Below are 19,104 nucleotides of genomic sequence, written 5' to 3'. Positions count from 1 at the left end.
GTACTGCACTTGTCTCGACTACGTGTTACCAATGTATTTAACTGTAAATAATATATAACTGCATATAAAGTAACAAAATTGTATGATTTTTCGAATTTACCATATTGTGTTTATATTTTACCGGTTTTAGATTTTAAAGCATTTAAGTTATTGAGTTCGCCTTCATCAGTTTTTCTAGTAGCACACGTAGCACTTATCTTGGCTGGTGTCCCGACCCTCAGCGGTAGAGTGGTGCTGAGATAGCAGTTCTTACGCCAATAGGGGATTTGACTAAATCGAATAATGTAAATCATTTTATCACATCATTAAAAAGAAAGCAAGTTTAAAGCCCCTTAAAAAGAAGAAATGAATGGCAGTGAGGGTTAAGTTTATCAGTTGCTACTTCATTTTTAGTTTACGAGATATCAGAAAAAATATCTTTGAAAATCCGTCTGTCGGATTAAACAGATTATTTGTTTAATACCCTATTATAGGTTGATGGTGGCGTGGTCTTGATTAGGGGGACTTTTATATCACTTGTTGGACTATTTGAATGTCTCCCTTAACTTCCTTTCAACCAATACGAGTAGCTTCCGTTACTTACTTGTAGCCTAACTCGATTTCGATCTGCTCATCAAAGCTGCAAGTGCTTAACCTTGCACCATTCAGACATCTCCCGGTGGGCTATGATATGCGTTCAAAATGCCCGCCACTTGGCTCATTCGCATACAATTTATGTTCGATTCCTGCAGCGACCGTCACGTCGCCTACACTTACCAGGTATTCTCCCGCTCCGGAAGCGACAATGGCAGTGCCATAGCCCTGTACTATGAGATTTTTAAAGGAGGACTGTTGTCTTTGTGGGAACGAGACACTGCATTACACGCACGTATCGCCATCTCTCTTCCACACCGTCAATAGTCCTGCTTTAAGTCACAAGTAATATGATGGTTGTCAGAACAAGATTGTGTTTGCGTTTACTATTGTTAATATAATAATCATTACAAAGTTTCATTTTATGTTTTCATAACCTACTAGTTTCTTACCAAGCCAAAGACTCTATACAAGATCCCGTAGACTTATTATAGTCACAAGTGTTATGTTAAAACATCACTCGTGCGCAGTCGGCATTGGCGACGGACCTCCTATGATGTATTATTTTGTTATTAATTTAACTGCTTGATTTAAGTTGTCTTTTAATAAAACGATAAATAAATATAATTAGTTTTATTTGTGATAGAAACAACAACATTAATAGTTACTTTCTTGGAACTAAGTTCTAACATCACATTGTACGATTTAAGGGTCAAATCCCACTTACAGAAGTGCCGGTAGCATTTTTATCACACGTAAGGACGTGGGTGTGGGTGTCTGTTTGTTACCTCTTCACGCGTATACAGCTTGACTGATCAACATTGAGAGTGATATGGAGGTGATAGACTTCTTTTTAGTAGGGGCATGTATCGCTTCGCAACCAACGCAGTGAGGCTGCACTAGCCTTAAAATGTCACGACATTTTTATTCATGCAAATAAGATTCAAAATAATTTGTTATGTGGAGACACTGTCGGCCGCTACTTTTTCAGTGGGCATTGAACTTTACCGTCATTTCTAATTTTAGTTTAGAACTATAATTTAAAGTTTCCTTGTTCCTGTTTGATCAAATATCGTAACAATAATTGGTATTAAATATTTTTACATTATTTATAACAAATGCAGTGATAGCGAGGTAGTTGGTTGTGGCGGACACTCAAAACTTAGAAATTAGAAGCTAAAGCTGCTTAACACTGCTTATATATTTCATATTTTAACATAGACAAGTGATTAAAATTCTGGGTGAAGATAATTCGAAAAGATTAATAAAAGCGAACACCAGTCGTCTCAGCGCGCACTAGAACCTGTATATCCTCAACCTTGTACAATAATTCCTTGATCTCTTTCTGCAAAGGTTCTTTCATTTCATGCTGACAGTGCTTATAGATGTACACAGCGAGGCGTCGCTGAGTGCCCACGCCTTCAGCCAAAATTCCCTTGAGGACAGATACAACAAACTTGGCTCTAGAACTACCGGACACTAGAGTGTTCACCAAGAAACTCACAAGCGCGCCGCTATACAGCTCCACGACGGAGTCGAAGTACGAGGCGACCAGCTGCGCCAGCTCCCGCGCTATGTACCTCCCGAACACAAAGCCCACGGCGTCCACGCCCTCCTCCAGCCTCCTGCGGGGCTCCGCGAACACCGCCGGCAGCTGCTTCAGGCTCTGCCGCACCGCCTTGCAGTACAGCATCGTCAGGTGAACTTGTGCGTAGTTATTGAAATATTCTTCTTTCGGCATGAACGTCTCCATCCAAGCCAGGAATTTCTCGATAACCAACAAACAAGACGTGCACTTCGTATTGAAAAACGCCGCATTATACATTAAACTCCTCATTGTTTCCGAAATTAGTTTCCTGAACATCCAATCATTTTTCTCGCGCACGACATCCAAATGGGTCAATAACGGCTCTCCCAACTTCTCAAATCGACCTTCAAGATCTTCATCACTTTTCGATAACATAAAATATCTCACGAAAATAGAAGGACATGAAACAGGCTGCACAGCATCCGCCATCTCTAGCATCTTAAGAAGAACAGGTTCCAGAGAGTTTTCTACTTCGGGTAGATGTTTAGACACGTCACAAAGAATATCATCAACGTTCGAGTAGAAATGCTTTATTTTTGTTTTAAGAAGAACGATGTATAGTGTCACGCAGTAGTCAGGTTTTATGCTTTGCGGAACCACTTTGACTTCTTTGACCAGCCGGCGGAGATTATCTCGCTTGGACAAGTCAATAGACAACATTACCGGTTTAACGATGTTCCATATACAGACCTCGCTCTTGTCACCGAAACGACGAAAGTACAACAACAGGGCGCGCAGCGCTGCGGCCGGCCTCAGCTTGGTGGCCAGTGTGAAGGTGTCCACTTGTTCGTCGAGTCCAGAGAGCATGCTCAGAGCTAGCGCCACTCGCAGCGTGCGGCGGTGAGCGGCCAGTGCTCGGGTGAGGTCGGCTCGCTCCGCTTGTCGGCCGCGCATGGCGCGCGTCGCTACGGCCTTCACGCCCGCCCTGCGCCAGCCCCACTCAGCTACGGCCACAGCGGGTCGCGCGCGGTGGGCGTTCGCCCGCAGCATAGCTGACCACCTTCGCACTTCTGTTCTTTTGGAATCCAGCTCTTGAACATACTGCTCCAAATCACGACCAGAAAGACTTGCTAGTCGACGAGCCAACTTCGCATGCTTAATTTTACGGTCTTCAGTGTCAAAATATTTCTCCTTTAAGTCTGTTCGAAGCTGGGTTACAAAGTTATCATTTTGGAAATATATTGCGAGCTTGGAAATAAAACTATCAAAGTTGGTGTTACTTGTGGCGATTATTTCGCTGAACTGTTTGTAGTCCAGTGCAAGTAAGTCATGTCGCAGTACGTTCATCAGTGATGCTTGGTCGCGCCGAAATTCTAAGTTCAACCGCAGCAGCTCACGGCGAGCAACCCTCGCCTCATAAAGTCGCTGGAGCAAGGGTCGAGTGACTTCGGCATCCCGCGACGCTAGAGAAACGATGGCACCAACCACTGGTGATGTTGCCACGATACAAACACGATATGTATTAAGTGCATCGAGCAATTGACTCAAGAGCTTGGCAGCTATGACTGGTTCGGCAACCAAAGCCGCCGCAGACAGTAAATTCTGGAGTCCAGCGGCCACTTTCACACGCTCAGCTGAGGAAAGCGAATATTCTGATAATGTGGAGAATTCTTCCAAAAAAGCAGCTGTGATGGCAGGCTCACATTTGCCTTCTAGCAGCTGACGAATCACAACCGCATGCAAACCCTCCCTGCACTCGGCTTCGGCAGTACTGCCGTCCAGCCCGAGCCCATGCCCGAACTCGAGCAAATTGATCCAGACCTCTGCAGGCAAGCGCCAGACTTGAGCGCGCTTGACCAGGCTGCGCAGCACGGCGGCTCGAATGTGCACCGGCTCGTTACTGTGCCGAGCTGCGAGACTCAGCAGCGCCGACACCGCTTCGCTGCGGCCGCCGCTCTTACTCACCAACACCAGGAAGATATCGCGCCTTCTCTCTGGAGAACCCGCGGCGCCCAACCGCCGCCCCAATTCGTGCAGCGCTCGACTAAACCCCACAAACCGAAATTCATCGAATAATCTATCTAACTCTGTTTTCAATATTAATCCTGGCGTATTAAACATTGACATACCCAACGCTTCGCATCTATAGCTCGCCGATAGTGGAAATGCTATTCCCCCACCCACGAAGAGTGGCCTAAAGTCTTGGTCATCGAAGACATGTGCTTCCGGATAAGTGTGTGGCGGGGGCGCAGGCACCTCGTACGGCCACTCAGTTACGCTCTCGCCGACATCCTTCTCAACAAACACTCGCTTCTTGAAGGCCGCCCTCTTGTCGGGACTGAGGCGTTTCACAAGCGGCTCCACCGCCTTGTACTCGAACCAGTGCTGCAAATACTTCGCCCGCGCCAACCTGACCACCAGCTCCTGGCATTCCTCGACACTGAGCCGGTCAGCGAGCGTCTGCACGTGTAACAAGTAGGCGGTATACAGCTCGGGCTTGTTCGTGAACCTGTGCTTGTGACAGCGCAGGATGTAGTCGCTCGCCGACGGGCTCAGCCGTCTGAAGCTGTTCATGTTGAAATACTTCTCCGTGATGTTGAGGAACACGTCGGCGTCAGACTTCAGCACACACTTCACACTGTTGTAGTATGACTGCTGGTTCTCGAGATAGCGAGGCCGGACGACTTCGTCCGTCGCCAACGAATTGTAATAGATCTCTGCTACTCTGGGACATTTCTCACTCAGTATCTTTAGGTGCTGGCTTGACATTTTGGCCAGTATCGTGGGAACTTCTTGTAGGATGAACTCATTGCAGCAGTGAGGCAGATACTTGATGGCGAACTCGAACGTGTTCTCCTTATAGTACAGATAGAATTCCTGACACATCGACGGATCACGAAGGTTGATATAAGTCCAATGCTTCAGTTTACTTACGGCCGGCTTGATCATGGTCGGATAGAGCACACTCTCCAGGTGTTTGGGGTTTATGACGTCATGATGGTCTACGAGCCATTTGGATTTGAGAGCTCTGCTGACGTACAGCATGTCGTCGTCTTGTAAGTTTTGTATGATGTAGTCAACATAGCCGAGCTGTGAAGCGAGGTCTATCTTGAAGAGGCGGTCGACGGGCGAGTGTTCCGGCAGAGCTTGGAACTCCTGAAGGGAGGCCCCTCTGACGCCGGCCTCTCGCACCAGCGTGTTGAGGCGCCGATGCCGTTCGCCCAGATTACCCGACAGAGTTATTGGTGTCACAGCCATCGTCTACAACAACATAAAAACAAAAGCTAGGTTTTCGTTTCTCGAACTTTCTGCTAAATATGATTTATACATTTTTTTAAGTTTTAATTTTCTTAACGATGTTGTTTTGTTAATATTCTATGTTAAAATTTTGACTACAAAAAAAACCACTCAACTAGATTTAGGTACAGAATTCGTAAAATACCGATTTATGTAGTACTTCATACTTTAATGTAAACTACAGGTACATTTATAATTTTAACGCATAAGGTTAAATTGAAATTTTATCTTAGAGCTTGATACTAACTTTATCAACAATGATAATAATTATAATGACTTACCATCGTCGGTACATAAGAAAAAATATTCTTAGGTATGCGTCATACACATTACACCAAACTACACTATCTAGACCTAATAACCGCTACGTTTTAAACTAAATAAAAGCTACTTGCGGGTATTACACAAATCTTTTCAACGATAAAATCACATTTAATAATAATACTGCATAAATAAACAAGTGAGCACAGTATAAATAACAACAAACACTCGTCCGTCCGAGTACTTGGCGGCAGGCGCTACTGCCACAGACTAAAAACAACAAAAACGAGTGAATTGTGAAGCGAATGGACAGGTGAGTCAGCTGACCTTGAAACTATTTTACGTATGATCGATATTTTCAGTCTGTGGTAAGAAATATACCCAATTTTAAAGTGTCAATCTCGTAAAAACCTACAACAAAACGTTGTATAACTAAACATTTAAATGGACGATTTATGACTAGTTCAACATAAATTCAAGTTGTTTTTTTACTAGTCCTCAAAACATTAATGTGACGAAAATCAAAGTTCCAGCGAGTTTGTGTTATCCATGGTCTGATGATATGACTGTAAGGGACGTACAGCATCTGTAATACATTGTCATAACTCGTCTAGGTTAATTCGTCTTAGGCAGATATCTACCTCTCAATGATATCCAAGGAAAAGCAGGGAACGTTGGGACTTTGGTACTTTTTGAGTGAAAATAGCGGGATTCTTCCGTCAGAAGCGGGACATAGTAAAGTTGATGTTTGATGTTAGATGTTCCGCGCACGAACAACATAAGCAAACAAGTGTAACTTATATTTAGATTCGTATTTGGAGTGATTCCGCCCCGGGCGACGGTGAACCACACTACGCCACGCAATAGTCTGTGTGATTCCTACGAAAGGCGTACGGTAAAGTTCTCTCCAAAAAGCGGGACCGAGCGCGACATTAAAATTTGATTTAAAAATCGGGCAGTTCCGCCAAAATCGGGACGTCTGGCAACGCTGGTGGTAGGGTTTCAGATAGTAATTCATGGCCACCCAACCAGGATATGTTTCACGCGCACCTCAAAGTACAGTCAGCAAGTATAGGTGACACATTAGGGTTAATGCCTAACGGGCCAGCGGGACTGAATTAGCCGCGGCCCCGTCGTAGGTTATCATAAACAATAATATTTTTCTTATAAGTAGTTATGATCACTGATCACCGCTCAATGGAATATGACGTTTTAAAACCAACCGATATTTTCATCAATTTATTAGTTCAACAAATTAGCGTGAACAAACAATTCTATGTCACTGTCGTTCAACATAAGATCTTCGATCTCCTTCCGCAAGGAATCTTGAATACTGTAGCGATTTCTCTTAAGAACATACACGGCAAGACGCCGCTGGTTGCCAACACTTTCAGCTAATATCCCCTTAACAACGGAGCCAATGAACAAGGCTTTAGTAGTTCCTCCAACTAAGGAGTTGTCAAAAAAATCGGCCAGCGCGCCGCTATACAGCTCCACGACGGAGTCGAAGTACGAGGCGACCAGCTGCGCCAGCTCCCGCGCTATGTACCTCCCGAACACAAAGCCCACGGCGTCCACGCCCTCCTCCAGCCTCCTGCGGGGCTCCGCGAACACCGCCGGCAGCTGCTTCAGGCTCTGCCGCACCGCCTTGCAGTACAGCATCGTCAGGTGAACTTGTGCGTAGTTATTGAAATATTCTTCTTTCGGCATGAACGTTTCCATCCAAGCCAGGAATTTCTCGATAGCCAACAAACACGACGTGCACTTCGTATCGAAAAATGCTGCGTTATACATTAAACTCCTCATTGTTTGACACAATAGTTCCCTAAAAATCCTGTCATTTTCGTTGCGCTTTGTATCCAAATGGTCCAAAAAAGGTTTCGCAAGCTTCTCAAATCTATATTCAAAGTCTTTGCTACACTTAGACAACATGAGATACCTTACGAATATAGAAGGGTACGGAACAGGGTCGTGAAGGTCAAGATGATTAGAAGAATTAGTAGAAGAAGCAATCTTCAGCATCAGTAGAAGCAGATCAGATTAATTCGTTACTAACAACCGGAATAAGTCTCGTTACTTCACGAAGAAAGTCTTTGGTTGTAATGGGGATTGCGTGAAATACCATATACAGGGTCGGGTAGTAGTCTGGTTGAATTGACTTTGGTACTTCATTATGATCCCACACTCTTTCTCGTAGAGTATAACGCTGTTGAAACTGAAGTGTCATCAATACCGGTTTAACGATGTTCCATATACAGACCTCGCTCTTGTCACCGAAACGACGGAAGTACAACAATAGGGCGCGCAGCGCTGCGGCCGGCCTCAGCTTGGTGGCCAGTGTGAAGGTGTCCACTTGTGCGTCGAGTCCAGAGAGCATGCTCAGAGCTAGCGCCACTCGCAGCGTGCGGCGGTGAGCGGCCAGTGCTCGGGTGAGGTCGGCTCGCTCCGCTTGTCGGCCGCGCATGGCGCGCGTCGCTACGGCCTTCACGCCCGCCCTGCGCCAGCCCCACTCAGCTACGGCCACAGCGGGCCGCGCACGGTGGGCATTCGCCCGCAGCATAGCTGACCACCTTCGCACTTCTGTTCCTTTGGAATCCAGCTCTTGAACATACTGCTCCAAATCATGACCAGAAAGACTTGCTAGTCGACGAGCCAACTTTGCATGCTTAATTTTACAGTTTTCAGTGTCAGTAAATTTCCCCTTTAAGTCGGTGCGCAACTGTGTTACAAAATCATCTTTCTGGAAATATACCGCAAGTTTGGAAACGAAAGTATCAAAGTTCTTTTTACGAGTGGCTAGTATTTCAACGATCTGTTTGCAGTCCAGTGCAAGTAAGTCATGTCGCAGTACATTAATTAGCGATGCTTGGTCGCGCCGAAATTCTAAGTTCAACCGAAGCAGCTCGCGGCGAGCGACTTTTGCATGGTAGAGCCGCTGTAGTAAGGGACGGGCGACTTCGGCTGCTTGTGATGCTAAAGATACGATGGCACCAACCACTGGTGAACTTGCTTCGACATCAACGCAATAAGCACCAAGTGCATCAAGCAGTTGACTCAAGAGCTTGGCAGCTAAGACTGGTTCGGCAACCAAAGCCGCCGCAGACAGTAAATTCTGGAGTCCAGCGGCCACTTTCGCACGCTCAGCTGAGGAAAGCGAATATTCTGATAATGTGGAGAATTCTTCCAAAAAAGCAGCTGTGATGGCAGGCTCACATTTGCCTTCTAGCAGCTGACGAATCACAACCGCATGCAAACCCTCCCTGCACTCGGCTTCGGCAGTACTGCCGTCCAGCCCGAGCCCATGCCCGAACTCGAGCAAATTGTTCCAGACCTCTGCAGGCAATCGCCAGACTTGAGCGCGCTTGACCAGGCTGCGCAGCACGGCGGCTCGAATGTGCACCGGCTCGTTACTGTGCCGAGCTGCGAGACTCAGCAGCGCCGACACCGCTTCGCTGCGGCCGCCGCTCTTACTCACCAACACCAGGAAGATATCGCGCCTTCTCTCTGGAGAACCCGCGGCGCCCAACCGTAATCCTAAATCGTGCAAAGTCCGACTAAAGCCCAGAAACCTAAATTCTTCAAATAACTTTTCTAACTCAGATTTTGTTGGCAATGTCGACTCAACAATGCAGTAGTCACGATCAGAAAGGAAACGGCCGCATTTCTTTTTTATTAAGCGCTTTGGCATCTTGATTATTGGTAAAACAGGCTCAAAATATTGGTCGTCGAAGACATGTGCTTCCGGATAAGTGTGTGGCGGGGGCGCAGGCACCTCGTACGGCCACTCAGTCATGCTCTCGCCGACATCCTTCTCAACAAACACTCGCTTCTTGAAGGCCGCCCTCTTGTCGGGACTGAGGCGTTTCACGAGCGGCTCCACCGCCTTGTACTCGAACCAGTGCTGCAAATACTTCGCCCGCGCCAACCTGACCACCAGCTCCTGGCACTCCTCGACACTGAGCCGGTCAGCAAGCGTCTGCACGTGTAACACGTAGCCGGTATACAGCTCGGGCTTGTTCGTGAACCTGTGCTTGTGACAGCGCAGGATGTAGTCGCTCGCCGACGGGCTCAGCCGTCTGAAGCTGTTCATGTTGAAATACTTCTCCGTGATGTCGAGGAACACGTCGGCGTCAGACTTCAGCACACACTTCACACTGTTGTAGAATGACTGCTGGTTGTCGAGATAGCGAGGCCGGACGACTTCGTCCGTCGCCAACGAATTGTAATAGATCTCTGCTACTCTGGGACATTTTTCACTCAGTATCTTTAGATGTTGGCTTGAAATTTTGGCCAGTATCGTGGGAACTTCTTGTAGGATGAACTCATTGCAGCAGTGAGGCAGATACTTGATGGCTAACTCGAACGTGTTCTCCTTATAGTACATATAGAATTCCTGACACATCGGCGGATCACGAAGGTTGATGTAAGTCCAATGCTTCAGTTTACTTACGGCCGACTTGATCATGGTCGGATAGAGCACACTCTCCAGGTGTTTGGGGTTTATGACGTCATGATGGTCTACGAGCCACTTGGATTTGAGAGCTCTGCTGACGTACAGCATGTCGTCGTCTTGTAAGTTTTGTATGATGTAGTCAACATAGCGGAGCTGTGAAGCGAGGTCTATCTTAAAGAGGCGGTCGACGGGCGAGTGTTCCGGCAGAGCTTGGAACTCCTGAAGGGAGGCCCCTCTGACGCCGGCCTCTCGCACCAGCGTGTTGAGGCGCCGATGCCGCTCGCCCAGATTACCCGACAGAGTTATTGGTGTAAGCACCATCCTGCGGATTCAGAAAAAAAAACTTCATTAATTCGTGTAGAAAAGGCTTCTATTAAAAAGTAAAAAGGAATAGCCAAAAAATAGTTTTAAATGTTTTAATTAATCTTTTTTCACGATTAACATTGTTCACACGTAAGAGACTTCATAGAGATAAATACATGGAGTTAACATATTCTACTATAGAAATCATAGTTAAACAGATGTCCAAGTACCGTAAGTATCGATAATATTGATTTAGCTTGTCTATCTGTGGATTAACATAATCGTCTTAATGAAAAATATGAAAATACATTTAGATGATTATGTTAATCCAAATCATGACCAGAAAGACTTGCTAGTCGACGAGCCAACTATGCATGCTTAATTCTACAGTTTTCAGTGTCAGTAAATTTCCCCTTTAAGTCAGTGCGCAACTGTGTTACAAAATCATCTTTCTGGAAATATACCGCAAGTTTGGAAACGAACGTATCAAAGTTCTTTTTACGATTGGCTAGTATTTCAACGATCTGTTTGCAATCCAGTGCAAGTAAGTCATGTCGCAGTACGTACATTCATAAGCGATGCTTGGTCGCGCCGAAATTCTATAACTTAATTAACATAATCAACTTAATGAAAATACATTAAGATGATTATGTTAATCCACAGATTTCCTTCAAACGAAATTTTAAAGAAGAAACGGATGGAATATACTGGTTTCGCAAATACATATAAGCCCTTGAGCCCTTAGAGCATAACACTAACCACAGGCTGTTGCTTGTATAAGTTATAATTAATGCCTTTGTTAGGTTATGGTACCATGGAAAAAGAATGGTGATAGAGCGTCTTATGGGAACTATTTTAATTAATTAATTTTGTTATGGAATTAATAAATATCTTTTTAAATATAAATTATTTTATTTTACACAATTGAAAAGTATGTACATAAGAATTAAACATAAACTAGCTCATTGGGCTATATGCAGTGAATGCAATTATGAGTGAGTAAGGGTAAGTTATGTTAAAACAGTGGTATCTCCTAAGATATTCACTGATATTAAACGATTTAAAATGCAACTTTCTTTAAAATCGAATACTTACAACGATTAACATGGATTGACATGGTGTTCCATCCTTATCATCCTTATCAAAACAAAAAAAAACCGACTTTATAGTTTTTTTTTATCTTCTTGGTGGCAGACTCTGACTATGGTCATTGTGAAGTGATGAACTTAAATCATACCTGAAGTGTTAAATAGATGAAAGGCCAAGTGATAACAGATCAGCGAAAAAAATGATTAACGATGCTATGAATCGCAACTATAAATTAATGCAATGAAAAAAAAATGTCTCTTATCGCTAAACTGAGTGATATAGATTTTTTTTCCCTGATCTGTTATCACTTGGCCTTTCATCCGGTCTCAGATTATCGCTGGGTTTTGGGACACCCTTTATACACCGTGATTTTTTAGTCGTCTTACAAAAGCAGCCCAGTTCATGTATCCAATGACTAGAACACGTTCATGATAAAAAATAGGTATTTATGAGATTTGAAAAAAAATTAAATGCAATTTTTATAATAATAATAATAGGGGGCCCATCTAGTGTGCGGCGAGTCACCGCCTGCCTAATTGTTTGCATTACCATGTGGAAAAAGGCAGGTGTCATAGTTCTCCGAATCATTTTAAGGAATTTTATATAAAATTTATATAAATGAGACATGTTAAGTGGACCAGCCACTTAACATGTCTCATTTATATAATAGCCTATTTAGTTTTACATACATATTGCAATAGTTTTGCATCTACTTTGGATTCTTCATCTCTGTTCTCCCATAGAGCGGAGGTGAATTATCCCTAGTAGATGCCCCATCACATTGTATATTAAAGTTCTCAAGAAGGCCTCTGTGCGTTGGACCTGTGTCCCCGTTCAAGCCTTTAAAAAGGACCGGGTCTCTTCTCATGAAGTTAGCCCGTGAATGAAAAGAGATACAAATAATAATAATAATAATCCTTTATTTGTTTTTATTCAATACTATGATGCAATTCGTAGTTTGTTAGAAACACAGCTCTATTGAGAGCGCAGTCCGAGCCTTGTAACAATGGTGAGGGGCGCGGGCGGCAATTTTATCATTTTTAAGAGTATATTTCAGATTTCTCTTGTTTAATTTTCTTCGTACTTATTATCTTAGATGATGATAAAAAAAAAAAAGATCGCGCCTAGGGGTATTTTACGTCGGATACATGAACTGGGCTGCTTTTGTAAGATGACTAAAAAATCACCGTGTATATCGATATTGAGAGCTTTTCTGGCGGTTACAACCCTATGAAAGTCAGCCATCTAATGGAAATGCCATTTTTTTATAGCTTTTTTATAGCTGTCAAAGCCTCCAACACCGGGCACTTTATTTGGTTTCTGTCACTGCCTGTTAGTCTAGTAATGCAAGAGAAGCTAATTTTGCAGTCATGTTTGCACGGTTTCCTAATCGTCCTATTTTTAAGAATGAGACAAGCATCTGTTTTAGATAGTGCGTAGGCGGAAAAAATTGAAAACTACATTACCCATTTGCTAAAATGCAGTCATTGGTAGATATTATTAGCTATGCTTAACATCAAATTATTTAATGATTCTGGTTTCGATACTGAGTTGTATTTTCAGTTGTACTAAAGTAGAATTTATTACTGTATTACCTGTGCTTAATTATAACATCCAAAGGACCTATATTTTTGTTCATTTACATTTCAACCATAACAAAATCAACAGAAATAAAATATAACACTATTACCTACCTTTTTTAAATCACGAACTTTATGGCGCAGCAGATATAAACAAATACGAGAGAATAAATTGTGGACCCTATCAGAACTGGCAGTCAGTGACCTTGAATTTGTTTTTGAAAGCCAAGAGCTGTGCGTATGTGTGGACAACTCCCAGAAAACTAGATAGATAGACAGAAAAAAAACTATAGAATCTCACTATTCTTAATTATCTGCAATACCTATTTAAATTTTATTCGAATCTTAAGCTTTCCAACAATTTTTGTAAGTGTGAACTTCTGGTAGGTCAACAAACATGAAGTTTAAAAATTGGGATCAATAATAAGATAAAAATTATACATTTGACGCCTTGATTGTTAGTTCTTTTAAGTATACCTGAAACACCGGCTCGTCGTCGTCTTCCTCGGAAACGAATGAAGTATTATAATTACTAAGGAAATTTTTATCTGTGGAATATTCCTGTCTTATGATTCCTATACGTAGTCTGTGGGTGGACTGCAAGTTGTCAACAAAGCCATTATAGTTATTTGCAATCCGTAGGACGCCAAAAAAGCAATTTTATGTGATATTTGTAAATGATTAATACTTGATAACGTTAAGATGCAATCAAAGACTGACTATACGTTACCAGCTCTCAAGTTTATTACAAGTGAATCGGAGCACGTTTGTAGGTTATGTTTTTCTAGTACAGACGAACAAGAAGTATCTTTGGAAGACAACGTTAGGCTTCAAAGACCTTATTTTGATGAAAATGTCACATTTATGGATATGTTTAGTGATCTAAGTGTAAGTACATATTATATCATACAATATTTTTTTATGACTTATGTGCTCAATATATTATTAGTATCATAACATACGCATAAACGTGAAAGGAAAACGCAATTACATAGGTCTTGCCAGTTTTTTAGATGCAAGCATTTCGTGCAATTCATACAGTCATGCCATGAAAACAGTTTTTTCCATGGAAAATGATTTTCACCACACTACTTGTAGCAACATTATTGATAGTTGTATGTGTATTGTTTATAGCCACTAATGACTTATTCTCTTTCAGGTCCAGACAGAGCCTTTTCTGCCTCAAGTGTTGTGCATGGACTGTGCTACAATGACAATCAATTCATACCTTTTTCAAAAATTGTGTAACAACTCCAATGAAAACTGGCACATAGCTTTAACAAAACTCAGTAAAAGTCTTGACCAGTCACTTACAATAGGACCTAGTGTACAGACAGCATATTTGATGATAAAAGATGATGAAAATCAGATATTTACTAGTCGAAAACGGCATACAATCCGAAGTAAAAAGACTGCACTAAATAAAGTTAAAGAGGTTCTGAAGGCCAAACAGCCCTGCCATCAAGTGAAGCGAAGAAAGTCCAATGTTATATGTGAAGAGTGCGGAGAACGGTTCAACTCAAATTGTCACCTAGTCAAGCATATGAAAGTACACAGCAATGCTAAGTACCCTTGCCTTGAGTGCCCCAAAGTATTTGCTACGCAACTACAAGTAGAAGATCATGCTGAAAGAGTGCACTATCCTAAAAAGCTGCAGTGTCCAAAATGTCCCAAAATGTTTAGTACAGAAAAAATGCTAAGTTACCACGATAAATTGCACCACGTCGCCGCGGTATGTAAATTATGCTTAGCACAGTTTCCGTCCAAAAAAGACTTAAGAGCTCACTTAGATAAACATGATCTCAACAAATGTCCGCGCTGTAGTAAATCATTTTTGAACAAACACACCTTCAAGTTCCATCTCAAAATTTGCGGCAATGCTGAGGAACGCCAACCCAGTTTCTTTTGTGATATTTGCCACAAAGGTTACGCCAGGAAGAATGGTTTGCGCACCCATTTGAAGACGGATCACGGCTTCGGGAAGGTTTTGTCTTGCAATTGGTGCGGAAAGAAGTTTGATGCAATAAGTCGACTGAACAATCACATAGTAAAACATACAAAAGAGAAAAACTTCCATTGCGACCAATGTGGCGGAAAATTCGTGACACAAGCGGCGTTAGTTTATCATACGAGGCTGCACACTGGCGAGCGACCTTTTCCTTGTGACTTGTGCAACGAAAGTTTCCTCTCAGCATCTAGAAGGATGGAACATAAAAGACGGAAACATTTCGGTCCCACAAAAGAGTGTCATGTTTGCCATATGAAGTTCGTCACTGGGCACCAATTACGAAAACATGTACAGAGACATTATAATCCCCAAAGCAAATTGTTTGTGCCTGAGGGTAGAATACAATTTGATTTTATGTACTGAGCTGTGATTAGATGGGGACTTTCTTGTATTGAATTACATTTTGCAAGCATGTCTCAGTTTTAATTGCATTGTTAAGGCCGGGGCCTCATTAACGACACGTGGAGCGAAAATAGTTTTGCTTGTCAGACTGCAGTGCGGCTACCGACACGTCTGTATTTTAATATGGGGTTTCTTTTTACGAAATCGCCGAAGCGTCACATTTGCCTCATCGATGTGGCTCCTGCCTTAAAGATCTGACCACTTAGATCAAATGCTTGTGGTTGAATTACTGTCTTAAATCATAATCATTTAACAAAATTGTTGACTTGAGCTGTTTTTATAGTTGATTATTCTAACAATAAAGTTATTTACTATATTCGATGATCCAACTTACAAATGTCAAAAAACATAGTAATGTAATTATTAAATGATGTAATGGTTTACTCACGCGTATTTATCGGGGTAGCCCGACTAGTTTCGGACCCAACCGGAGTCATGATTAACCGTTACATCATTTAATAATGAATCAGTCTCACGATAGTTATAAAAATATTAATGTAATTTTGGATGTAGTGCACTGTCATACTTTCACAACTGCAGGTAATCAGTATTGTATTCTAATAAGTAATAATATCAATGATTTATGAAATAGACTACTTGTTCAGAGTTAGATTATATCTGGAATGTAAAATAATCAACAACAGTTTCATAGCAATTAATTTATTACCTAATCCATAATCAACTAAATAAAATACAATATGTAAGGCAACTGATTTTTTTTTTAATATAAGCCTTTTCACAAGAAACAAAATAGCCTTTATTTCATTGGAAGTTATTCAGTCAATTGACTCCATAATGCTAGAATGATTTTAACCAAGTCTTGTTAAACCACAACATAGTGGTTTGTATGAATATCACGATGAGTCTATAAACCTGACTCTCATGTTCTCAACTGCAGGTACATTGGGGGGTATCAAACTCCTGCCTGCATACAATTTATTTGATGGATCATGGTGTTTCTTTATATGCTGCTTCAAGAAGCTTGGAGTAAAGAATTTACGAGAGCATATCTCACACATTAAAGTTGGGCCGACATGTTTAAATTTAATATGCTCAGCCCTTGCAGAAGCATTCACAAATCTCTCATCACACAGGGTGCAGCTGTAAGGCTTGTCTCCTGTGTGCCTCCTTGTATGGTACAGTAATGCCTCTTTGGAGACAAATTTCCTATTACACAAATCACATTTGAAATTCTTCTCTCCAGTATGCTTCACCATGTGGACTTTTAAGTAACTTGGAGCAGTAAACTGCTTGTTACAATATTTGCAAACATGGGGCTTGGCATTGCCATGCACAAATCTGTTATGGACCCTCAATCCTCCAGGCGTACTGTACCCTTTGCCACATTTATCACAAAAGCATGTCTTTTCAATGTTACTTCTTATTGGGTGTGGGTCTAACAAGTCTTCTAGGCAAAGCCTGACATGTCTCAAAAAGAAGCCTTTAGTGTTGTAACTTTTACCACACTTGGGACATTCACTTTTAGTGATATGTTTTTGTTCATGAATTTGCAACTTGTCTAAAGATTTGAATGACTTCCCGCAGTCTTTGCACACAAATACACCATGTGCTTGATCTTGGTGTTGCTTTAGACTTTCCTCTGTACATCTAAATTCATTGCAATCAGGACATTCAAACATCTGATCACTATTATTATGGGCTGCTAGTTCAGCCTCATTATTGACTATATTGTTGCATTTCTCACAGTTAATCTGGGTAGCATGGCAAGATATGCTATGCAATTTAAGATCAAGTATGTTGTCAAATTCTTCAGTGCATTTAATGCATGCAATAACATCTGTTGAAGGCTTCTTGCTATCTTCATTCTTCACCACAAAGAGCTTTGATTCATTTTCACTAACAGAAATGTAAATATTGTGATCGGAACTTAAATCATCTGTATCAATACTCAATGTATTAGAAAGATTGTTGATAACATTATTTAGCACATTTGTGGAGTTTTCACATAATTTTAAAAACTTGAGTGACTCTAACGCTTTGTCGACGCAGTCAATGCACACACAATCTATGCCATTAATTTCTTCACAGACCTGTAAAAAGAAAAACTTATTAAAACCATTTAACCAAATGACTTTATGCAACTGAATGATCGGTAGCTCTTGCAAGTACCTAGTAACATTTAGTAGTTTTCCATAAAATGTATGGGTCAATTTCATAATGCAAGAGAGGTTTTGAGATGTTCCAACGGGTAGGCAAATTACAATTACTAAAGATTAAAATGTAAGCATACTTACTTCGGCACCTAATAACTTGGTTAGGATCTCAGACAATGCTTGAAAGGTCCCAGTAGAAGGATCCAACGATACAGCATCATGAAAACGAACGTAATATTCTGATATGCTCTTGAGGCATAACCTACAATGGCTGTAACGATTCCCGCTTAAAACATTCGATACAAGCACATTTAATTCCGAGTCTTCATTCATTTTCACGAATTACTGTAAAACACAAGTAGTAAACAAACGGATATAACCATACGCGATTCAAAACTACATCAAAAACACCGCGCGCTTTAAAATCTTTCGTTCAAGAACAGCAGACGTAGACTATCGTTGGTCGCCATGAAATAAAATGGCGGCCCGGCACCGCACTGAGCACTCGCTGTGGAAAATGATGCCATTGACTATATTAACAACTGAAATTATTTTAGCTTATTTTTGCCTCATAAATCAATATAATAAATATTATATCTTCTAAACTATTTATTATGGGAAGACACATTATTAAAATAATGATTATTTTTTTTTGTAAACGTTTTTACGGCAAAATTCATTCAGGCATAAGTAGTTCACAAGACAGTGATCCACATGAAACTAACTACATTGTTAACAAAAAGTATTTTGTTTCCATTCTCGTGCCATAACTAAATCATATACATTTTACGTTGATGTTTATGAAAAGTTTGTTCAGAACCATAGGGAGCAATTTAAAGAAAACGATTTTTCATGATCGCCAGTCCATGTTTTAGAATAGGATGATAATGGTATATAAAAATATTATGCTCTTATAATATCATTTTGGGCATAAAATGTAGAAGTACCAGAAAATCTTTATGAGGTTGATTGTACGATTCCGTGGCGACTAGTTAAACAGCCGATAACTAGGCGAATTTCAGCTAAAGCTGAGAAGTTCTAAGTAAGCTGGCGTCGAAGTGAACCCGATTGCAAAATATCATTATCTGGCTGGTTGACTGGGTAAAACTTATTACATGTTATTATAATATATATTTGCGTGAGAAAAAGGTTTTCAGTTCATTCATAGACAACAGTCGATATTGATGTTGGTCCTCAAACTTTTTTCTTCTGTATGTCTATGCTAATGACAGATTTTAACTGACACCCCGGCTCAAAGTAAACAAAAACATGCTTTAATCGGTTTAATGAAGAACACTTTTCATTCCGAACCGAATTACTTCATTGAGTTTGAAAACACTATGCAACGTATTATTTAACTGAAAATACTTCTGTTGCCAAATATAAAAATATCATTTACAGCTGTGACTAAAACATTTACAACCTAGATATAAACCTACTTACACTTAAAATAAAACTTATGTTGCTCATGTTTTAAATCTATCGAATAAGTAGTT

The 19,104-nt window shown here is 41.3% G+C and overlaps 4 protein-coding genes across 6 annotated transcripts; 1 reads left to right on the top strand and 3 right to left on the bottom strand.

The window, feature by feature from the left end:
• Positions 1-1,191: 1,191 nt before the first annotated feature.
• On the bottom strand, positions 1,192-6,062 carry LOC113505490. The gene is made up of 2 exons (XM_026888220.1): positions 5,680-6,062; positions 1,192-5,362 (listed from the first exon to the last, which is right to left on the bottom strand). Exons 1-2 carry the CDS (start codon positions 5,680-5,682, stop codon positions 1,835-1,837), a joined length of 3,531 nt encoding a protein of 1,176 aa, XP_026744021.1. The 5' UTR covers positions 5,683-6,062; the 3' UTR covers positions 1,192-1,834.
• An 807-nt stretch (positions 6,063-6,869) lies between these two features.
• LOC113505492 lies at positions 6,870-13,575 on the bottom strand. 3 transcript variants are annotated; one of them, XM_026888229.1, is made up of 3 exons: positions 13,199-13,526; positions 11,511-11,652; positions 6,870-10,434 (listed from the first exon to the last, which is right to left on the bottom strand). In XM_026888229.1, the coding sequence occupies exon 3, from the start codon at positions 10,431-10,433 to the stop codon at positions 7,695-7,697; it is 2,739 nt and encodes a 912-aa protein (XP_026744030.1). In that variant the 5' UTR covers position 10,434; positions 11,511-11,652; positions 13,199-13,526; the 3' UTR covers positions 6,870-7,694. The 3 variants fall into 3 exon arrangements, with proteins under 3 accessions (XP_026744030.1, XP_026744031.1, XP_026744029.1); XM_026888230.1 differs by lacking the exons at positions 11,511-11,652; positions 13,199-13,526 and adding an exon at positions 13,562-13,575; XM_026888228.1 differs by lacking the exon at positions 11,511-11,652.
• A 78-nt stretch (positions 13,576-13,653) lies between these two features.
• LOC113505493 (zinc finger protein 595-like) lies at positions 13,654-15,921 on the top strand. The gene is made up of 2 exons (XM_026888231.1): positions 13,654-13,972; positions 14,244-15,921. Exons 1-2 carry the CDS (start codon positions 13,787-13,789, stop codon positions 15,453-15,455), a joined length of 1,398 nt encoding a protein of 465 aa, XP_026744032.1. The 5' UTR covers positions 13,654-13,786; the 3' UTR covers positions 15,456-15,921.
• Positions 15,922-16,233: 312 nt separating this feature from the next.
• On the bottom strand, positions 16,234-18,118 carry LOC113505494 (zinc finger protein 26-like). Its single transcript, XM_026888233.1, has 2 exons — positions 17,750-18,118; positions 16,234-17,545 (listed from the first exon to the last, which is right to left on the bottom strand). Exons 1-2 carry the CDS (start codon positions 17,939-17,941, stop codon positions 16,349-16,351), a joined length of 1,389 nt encoding a protein of 462 aa, XP_026744034.1. The 5' UTR covers positions 17,942-18,118; the 3' UTR covers positions 16,234-16,348.
• Positions 18,119-19,104: the final 986 nt, after the last annotated feature.

This window comes from Trichoplusia ni, chromosome 26 (assembly GCF_003590095.1).
Source record: "Trichoplusia ni isolate ovarian cell line Hi5 chromosome 26, tn1, whole genome shotgun sequence".
NCBI lineage: Eukaryota > Metazoa > Arthropoda > Insecta > Lepidoptera > Noctuidae > Trichoplusia > Trichoplusia ni.
The sequence above is the reverse complement of the archived record's forward strand: the minus strand, read 5'-3'. Positions and strand labels throughout refer to the sequence as shown.